The following is a 9,104-nucleotide window of genomic DNA, read 5'->3' as shown; positions in this document are numbered from 1 at the left end:
AACTTCACTCTTGACACGGCTGATTTCTTTCTGAACTGCTGTGAGTGTTGTTCATCTGTACCAGGGCAAAAAGGAGAACCTGGAGAGACTGGAAAGCGAGGTATTTGAAAATATACGAAGCTGTATTTCTCCCCTGTACACCCTTAGAATTGAGAGGTAGTGATAGGCCTAAGTGAAACATTGTGACCAATGCAAATTGGTACTGTGTTGTCCGGTGTGGTAGCCACTAGCCTTGTGTGTGGCTATCAATAAAAATTGCAATTAAAATTGAATAAGATTAAAAATTCAGTTCCTCAATCACACTAGCTACATTACAAGTACTCAGTGGCCGCAGGTGGCCAAAGGCTGCTCTATTGGGCAGCACAGATATATAGTGTTTCCATCATTATAGAAACTTCTACTGCACAGTGCTGGTTAGAGCTGAGAGCAGGCCTGCTAGTCCCAGCCCTGGGGTGTAGCTTTTCAAGTTACACATGTTCACTGCCAGTGCAATCTTTTCATTAATGGCTGATGTAAAAAGAGAAAATGAAAATTCCGTTATCTGGTAAGAATGTGTGCTGACTGATGGATTTTTAGAGTGCTATTTGTAGTTGGGATTAGAAATGAAATGCCTGTGAGGTGGAGAATAAAGCTGGGATTCAGTTTGCTTCTCATTGAAATTCTAAGTCAACACTGTATCCTTGCCCAGCAATTTTTTCCATTGAACGTCATGGTTACATATTTCAAAATTTCAGATGACTTTCACATATACATTATGAATACACTCTCAGTTTTATTGTAATACGTTTCAGCTTTTACATGTCATATAGCAGAAAATTCAAGGTAAAATTGAGATCAGAGTGCCAATTGCAAATTCACTATTCCCTGAAAAAATTCATACAAATATTTGTTGTGTCGTGTCTGAAGAATTTAAAGTTATAAATTTGTAATTCTTCAGAATTACACATCCTCATTAATCTTTTCATTCGTTTCATCCCATTGTGGAAACTTGCAGGAAATGTGCTCAATATTTATGCAGAGCTGAAATGGAAGGGTAAAAGAACTGGGAAGCGGTATCAGGCACCAAGAGTTCATGGTTGCTAAAACGTTACTGGAAATGGAATGAGACTGAGAAAATTATATTTACCAGAATTTCTCTTAGTATCATATCTGGCTGGCAAGCTGCTTGGGGGTGAAAACCCCCAAGGGCCTGGTCAAGTAAACACAACTGGTTGCTAAATTATCTTCTAAGGCTGTGGATCTGTAACATCAAGGCTTGTGTTTTACCCAATGGTGGATTTAGCTGGTTTGTTCTCTGAGCTCAGCCTCTCCTCTAAATACATATGACAAATACTTTGAAGGGGTGCCAAGTCTTTAGCTTACCCAGGGCGCTCAGATGTCTTAGTCTGACTGGTTCTGTGTAGAGCGGAGTGCTTCAGAGATCAGAATGTTGAATCTATCACGGTCCTACCTTGGGGAACTTCATTACTTCTCTAAGTCTGTTTCCAAAATAGTAAAATGGGGTAAGAATAATACCAACTTTGCAGAGTCATCAAGAGAGCTGAGTGAGTTCATACACAAAAGGATGCAGTGTGGTTCCTGGAGTAGAATAAGTACTCAGTAAACTATGTTTATCTGTTCAGTTAGCTGTAGTAGGAGTCCTTTCCTATCTCATGAAATACTCTGAGCCTGATAGGATCCTGTTTTTGAAAGTCACAGCGAGATATTTATTTTGGCTTTATCAGTGTTTTCAAAATGCAGCTTTTAAAAAAAATTGTAAATCTAATATAAGAATAACATTAAACAAACTTAAAAATAAAAATGACTCAAATTATAATTTTTTCATTGAGTCTTAGTTTAATGCTATTTTCTTAGAGATGTCTCCTCTGATTCTTTATACCACTAACTACAGTGTGGCCTTTCCATTTATTTGTGTGGTTATTTGTTTATCTTTCATGGACTCTCAGCTCCATGACTATAGGGACTGCTGGAATGTTATTTTTTTGTTTTTGTATGAATCTTTAAAAAAATTATAGTTGACATACAACATTATATTAATTTCAACATAGTGATTCAGCATTTATATACCTTACGAAGTGATCACCACAATAAGTCTAGTAACTATCTGTCATCGTACATAGTTATTATATGATTATCGATGATATTCTTTATGTTGTACATTATATCCCCAGGGCTTATTTTATAATTGGAAGTTTCTACTTCTTAATCTCTTTCCCCTTTTCTGCCCATTCTTCCACCCATCTCTCCTCTGGTAACCATTGTTTTGTTTTAGAGACTGTTGGAGTGTTGATGTTTGATTCCTAACATCTAGTAGGATGCTTGGTGTATAGGAAGCCTCAGCAATAGTTCTTGAGTTAATGCATAAGTGAATATGGATGGGGACCCAAAGTGCTAGGTATTATGGTATTGTGAATGTGTGGTCCATATGAGGTTAAGAGTCAGGTAATCATTTTGTTCTTATTCTTGATATAGCACTGCTTCCCTGAATTATTAGATCACTGCCATGAATTCAGTGACAAGTACTAATGTGCTCAATTTATCTATTCGAGTAGTTCGAAACTGCAAATCAGACAAACATATTGTCCTTAGAACTCTGTAATAATTTATTCTTACCCAGGCTTTATCATTAGGACACGAACAGTCATTGGTCTCAATAAAATGACTGTTACCCCCCCACCCCGAACTAATGAATTTCAAAAGAGAATTTTTCAAATCTTGATGGTTGTAAAATCTCATTTTCAGGTCTTAAGGGGGAGGCTGGTGATATAGGGATCCCAGGGCCACCAGGAGTCATTGGACCCCAAGGCCCAAAAGGCCAGAAAGGAGAGAAGGGTAGGTAATTATATTTATTTCATGTCCAAACTCAAGAAATGTTTTGCATCATTTTTTTGGGGGAGCAATTTGCTAAATTAATACCAAATTTTTGCGGGTGGATCAATTTTAAATATGTAAAACTTGGTTAAGAGTATTGTGAGTTATATTTGATATAAAGTGTTAACTTTATAAACAGCCCATTGAGAAATTTTAAACTTGGTTAGTAACATATCACACACACACACACACACACACACACACACGCACGCACGCACGCACACACACATCCTTTCTATCTCTCATTCACCTCCCAGCTGACCCAGTGACTGGGAGCCTTAGGGCATCATTTCTGGGGAAGGGTCCTTCCCTATATACTCCTATGTGAGATCTTTCTCATAATGCAAATTAATTTCATACTAGAGAGAACTAACTAAGACAGGCAATCCTATTCCTTTTAGGTGGATAGCCTGCCTGCTGAGGAGAATATGACATATCAAATCAGAGACGATGTCAAAGAGAGCAAAGAGAGCAGAATTCAAATGGAAGAAATCAAGCACATAACAGTGACCAGTCATAATTGAGAGAATAGACTAGATATTTATTTATAACCTGTTTACTGTCAGAGAAGATTTGTAGTTACGTGTGCTTTCATAGATCTTTTCCAGCTCAGAAATTCTATAATTCCACAGTTGTATCAACAGAGAAGGTGTTCTGCCTGGGAAATCCCTGGTTCTGTAAGTGTTTCAAGGTACTGAGGGAAGGTTACAGATTCACTGGGACATTTGGAAATTCCTCAGTGAATCCTGCCAGCCTATAGAAATACCATCTATCCATCAAGTTAAACGTTTTAGCCTCAGTGTCATAAGTCAAAAGACCTAATATCATCTATACATCACCCTCCACATGGTTCAGGAACTGCCTAAGTCATTTCTAGTAGAACATTCAGTGAAGTAATTACTCAAAAAAGATGCTAAGGTAAAGAGAGAGCTATTTCACACTTGTCAGTTATGCGATTTTCATTCTCAGAAACATTTAATCCTTTCGTGGTTGAATTATGTTAGCAGAAAACTCTGTTAAATAAAGATGAGTGATGAACCTCCCTAGTGATTCATACATTTTGGAAGCTAGAATTCTGGAAGTGGAAGAAAAACAGAGAAGTGTCATCAGATAAGGTTCTTAAGCATATGCTTTGATGAAGAATCAAAAGTAGAAATTCATTCGGCTGGTCTATAAAGTGGCAACTCTCCTTTTACTTTCAGACTTACACTCTTGGTTAAGATTAAAAGTTAAAAAAAACAAAACAAAACCCAAATAAGTTGAATAACAGAATTCTGGGTAATCACAACCTGATTGAGTAAATTTTGAGTAAACTTGAGAACCAGAATAACTGCAATGAAGGTCAGTATGTGAGTATTGACTAGGAATAGAACTGGTTCTTCACTTTTATTCAAGGCTGGGTTCTCTCCGAATGCACACAGACATTTCCTTGTGGCCTATGGATTAATTTCCAAATTTTAAATGTTAAATGGTAATGAAGGAGCTAGCTACTTAGAAAATTCAGCTGAGTGGTTCATGGTGGGATTCCTGTTGTTGGTCTTATAAAATTTTAATTTGACTTAGGATTTCTTTTTTTCTGGCAAAAATGAAATGAAAAATGTTAGTTATATCATAAATAATATGGTTGGAAATCGATGTCAACCAATGTAATATGCAGTCGTGTTTGACTCTGTACAAATTTCTTAACTTTTTTATACCTCTGTTTCTTCTGTGATGAAAACAGTGACAAAAATATCTGTTCTGCCTTTTTTGAAGGGAGATGTTATAAACTTTTGTAAAGGAAAAATGTTCTAATTAATGAAATACGCTTTTGTATATGAGCCTCCCTGTTATAAGAGAGGCTATATTAATATCAAATAAAAATTAATATTAAATTAAAAAGGCTTTATTAAATTTAAAAATCATGTTAAGAGCTTGGAACATTACTTGGTGCAAAGTAGATGCTCAATAAGAGTTAGCTATTATTATTACTATTATTATTGCTATTATCATTTACAATAAAATAAATCTAGTGTGACAGCATTGTAACAGGCTGGGCCTTTACCCAGGCCTACTATAAAAATCCATTTTGTGGTAATATGGCAAATAGCTAAAAATCCAAATTTTTTTACTTTTTTTTTCCAAACACAAATTCTCACAGTTCTTTAATTTGTCCAAAGAGATAGTGAAAAATTTTCCAAACAAAATAAAAATTGTCTTTTTCTGTACACACACACACACACACACATACACATATATACATATACATTTATTTATATATTTATTTATTCTCTAATTTTTTTTTTTTTATTATGATTCGGTTTAGCCAACTGCAGAATGTTGTGCTCTATGTTTAAACTTACATGGTGCATGGCACTATTTCTTAGGCATTGTGGGGAATATAAAGAAGAGGACATTTTAACTGTCTTTCAAAATTCATAATAAGAAAAACATGTACATATGTAACACAGAGCAGGATGTCATGAGTTTTGTGAGAGAACTGAAGAGCTGTGAGGGTGCTGAGGGAAAAGGCGAGTTCTGTTTGAAGATACTGAATTACCCCTCAAATTTCCTTTAAATGGTTTACCACCAATTGCAATAAAATATTTCTAATGATGCTCAATAACACCTTTTTCCATATTGTTTTACCTTTTATGCATTTTGGTAAAGGAAGTATTGAATGTGACAGGAGTGTGAAATGGATGTTAGTTATATCATAACTAATAAAATTGGAAGAAAATTAATCTTGGTGTCATTTTAGGACTTAAAGGAGAACGTGGGGACCAAGGAACAAGTGGAGTGCCGGGATACCCAGGAAAACCTGGAGAATCAGGTAGAGTATAAACTGTATGTATTGGGTACAGTCACGTGTGCAGCATAGCCACTAATTTTCTTCCTGTTTATATTTAACGTTATCAGAGAAGGAAAGTGGAAATATAAATTGCTATTATTCTTCTAATAACTCAGTGCACTGATATACTAGAGTGTAACTAGCACAGGGCTAGGAATTTGGAGACTAGGTGAAGGTATCTGAGCCTTGCTCCTCCCTTTAGTTGTCCTTGGGGAAAAGATCCCTGAATCTTTATGGGTTTCAGTTTCTTCGCCTATAAGATTTTGCACTTGGATGGATAATATGGAGATTTAGGAGAATACTTGGGTTGGTCAAAATGCAAAGGGTAATAGAATACAATGGGCAACTATGATTCTCATACTCTTTATTATCTTAAAAGTAAAAAATATATAGAATTAGGTACATGAGATCTAAATATAAGCTATCACTTCTCAGTAGCGTTAACTTTTCCCTTTATAAGACAGTAGTGTATGAATGGTTCTGTGTAAGAGTCTCCTCCCACAGCCATTACTGAGGTGAGAACTAGGTTTCCAGTCCCATTTAGTAGGTTTTGTTTCTATTTTGTGAGCTCTATTAGAACAGTGTATCATCATTCAAAGCCTCTGTGGTCCTTAAACATGATTTCAATTTTCCATTTCAGGTGGACTTGGTCCTAAGGGGGATAGAGGAGACATTGGACCGACAGGAATGAAAGGACAAAAAGGCTCGAAGGGGGACATGTTTGTAAATGGTAGCAAAGGAGATAAAGGAGACCGAGGGGCTGTGGGCTCATCAGGCTTGAATGGAGAGCCTGGGGCTAAGGGCGAGAAGGGGGAGAAGGGGGAGAAGGGCTACTGCAGAGATTCTGGGGAGAGGGGAGGCAAAGGGGAAAAAGGTGACCTGGGGATGAAAGGAGAAAAAGGTAGCAAAGGAGATATTGGAACAGAAGGCAAAAGCGGCCCAGACGGCCCGCCTGGGGCCCGAGGCGATCCAGGGGCTAAAGGAGAAAAGGGAGAGTTAGGTCCTCCTGGTCGTGTGGGACCTGCAGGGCCAAAGGGTGAGCTTGGGAGCAAAGGGGTCCGAGGGTCTATTGGGAAGAAGGGCTCTCGGGGACTCAAAGGCTCCAGGGGCGAGGTGGCCAGAGTCCCACAGTCGGCTTTCAGTGTTGCTTTGTCGAAGCCTTTCCCTCCTCCCAATGTCCCTATCAAATTTGACAAGGTTTTCTATAATGACCAAGGGAATTACAGCCCTGTCACCGGGAGATTTAACTGTAGTATTCCTGGGGCATATGTATTTTCCTACCACGTCACGGTGAGGGCCCGACCTGCTCGGATCAGTCTGGTGGCCCGGAATAAGAAGCAGTTCAAGTCCAGAGAAACAGTCTATGGTCATGAAATAGACCAGGCCTCTCTCCTCATCATCCTGAAATTAAATGCAGGGGACCAAGTGTGGCTGGAAGTTTCAAAAGATTGGAATGGGGTGTATGCCAGCGCTGAGGATGACAGCATTTTTACTGGGTTCCTTTTGTACCCAGAGGAAACTCCTGGAATTTCACCATAAACTTGTGTCTTGAGCATTGTAGTTTGGACTCAGTGGTATAGTCAAGTAACATAGAATAGTGCTATTGAAAAAATAGCTTTCATTATTTTTTCCATGATTATAAACATAATGAAAAAAGTAAAAAATTATATCGCCCGGAGTCAACTATTTCTCTTTTAAGATATCACCTTTTTAAAATCATTATTTATATATTTGAGAGCATATGTCTATTAACTTAGTAGGTAACTTTCTTTCATTTAGCATTACAATAGCATTTCTCATGCCATTTAAATAACTAATAATATTTGTATACAAAAAATGTGAATGAGACTTGTAATTAATAAATATATTCTTACTAAACATCATCTATAGCTCATATAAATGTGTGTAACTATTTTCTGTGTGAATGTGAGACTAACAGCTGACATATCATGATGGGCAAGTATTTTTCAAAAGTTTCTAATTCTGTTGGGGAGTTGCCTTCCAACAAAATGGAACTATTCTCGTATTAGTTTAATTCAGAGAGAATACACAGAAAGAATGGTAAAGACTGGCTAAAATACCTTTAAAATTAATTAGTGTGTAAAGATTGATCATTAAAAAACTGTTTTATATAGACTTGTGTGTTGGATAAAAAGAAAGTTAATAAAGATAATGCTCAGTCATATAAAAAAACCCAGTCATTCATCAAATTATTGTGCTTAGAAGAACTGAATGTCCCCCAAAGATTCAATAGTAAAATTAGATCATATTTGATCTAAAAATTTGGTTCTTTCTTCATGAAAGAACATTTAATTTGAATAAATTCTTTAGCTTCATTATCATCATCTGTATAATAATTAATTCCTGTTATTCAGTGATGACACTGTTGGAACATATGGGTATTTGGGAATTCACTTGCAATCTGAATATTTAATAACTGTGAATGTAGTCTCATTTTTTTTAAGAAGCAAACTTTTTGAATCCAAATTGAATTTGGTTCAAGAAGGCATGTAGTTAGGTAGATTTGCAAATCTTGGCGAGTCAAATCAGGGAGTGGATAATGGGGAGCTTTCTGTTCTTGCTCTGCCAGCCAAACATCAGTCACTTTTGAGAGTCTCATATATATATAAATAGTGTTTCCCAAACCGTGTTTAGAGGAAAACTATTTCTGGAAGTTGGTATTATGAGCTACTGGGAAAAGAGTGGGAAGCATATTAGTGTAGTCTCTGACATTCCGACAGAAAATAAATATAATTTTGTTTCATCTAATGATCCTATATTTATTTTGAGTTAGAAGTCATCAAGTAACATTCCGTGGAACAGTATTGTGTAGGATGCCAGTTTTGGAAATGTTGCATTAGTTTCTTATCCAAAGACCACCCAGCAGGCTGGGGTAAGTTCACTAATGATGTTTCCCCCTTTCTTCAGCAGTTTTCTCTATTTTATTTTATTTTTAATTTTATTATTATTTTTTTACATCTACAGCATCTGGTCTTCCTAGGTGGTCTCCCATCCAAGTATTAGCCAGGCCCAATCCTGCTTAGCTTCCAAGATCAGATGGGATTGGGCTTGTTCAGGGTGGCATGGCTGTAGAATTCTTCTCTATTTAGATTGTAATATTGCTTTAGTTGAGACTTTACTTGTATTTGTTAGAGGGAGAATAAGATAACTTATGTGATTGAAGTAGTGATGCTTCTTGCACTTAGAATTTTGAGGATTAGACAAAACTTAAAGTTTTGTCTCTCTCTTTCTATGTTCATGTGTATGTGAAAAAAAAAATATATGTATATATTTTTTCCTTATACCTTCTCCATCATTGAGTTGAAGGGATTTGGGGAGGCTGAGAACCCACTAGCTATGGAAGATGGAAAAGAAAACCATAGCAAAAGATGTGATGTAAAAG

The 9,104-nt window shown here is 36.6% G+C and overlaps 1 protein-coding gene and 1 pseudogene across 1 annotated transcript in view; one reads left to right on the top strand and one right to left on the bottom strand.

Moving 5' to 3' along the window:
• The window catches only part of OTOL1 (otolin 1), a 7,492-nt gene extending 252 nt beyond the window's left edge, over positions 1-7,240 (top strand). Inside the window, exons 1-4 of the mRNA XM_025044188.1 lie at positions 1-100; positions 2,743-2,832; positions 5,612-5,683; positions 6,342-7,240. The exon at positions 1-100 is cut by the window's left edge and continues 252 nt beyond it. Coding sequence (XP_024899956.1) covers positions 1-100; positions 2,743-2,832; positions 5,612-5,683; positions 6,342-7,240 — 1,161 coding nt within the window. The remainder of the gene's footprint in view (positions 101-2,742; positions 2,833-5,611; positions 5,684-6,341) is intronic.
• Positions 7,241-8,677: 1,437 nt separating this feature from the next.
• LOC112476926 lies at positions 8,678-8,796 on the bottom strand (annotated as a pseudogene).
• Positions 8,797-9,104: the final 308 nt, after the last annotated feature.

Source organism: Pteropus alecto, unplaced genomic scaffold (assembly GCF_000325575.1).
Source record: "Pteropus alecto unplaced genomic scaffold, ASM32557v1 scaffold81, whole genome shotgun sequence".
NCBI classification, from domain to species: Eukaryota; Metazoa; Chordata; class Mammalia; order Chiroptera; family Pteropodidae; genus Pteropus; species Pteropus alecto.
This window is presented reverse-complemented; position numbering and strand designations above follow the sequence as displayed.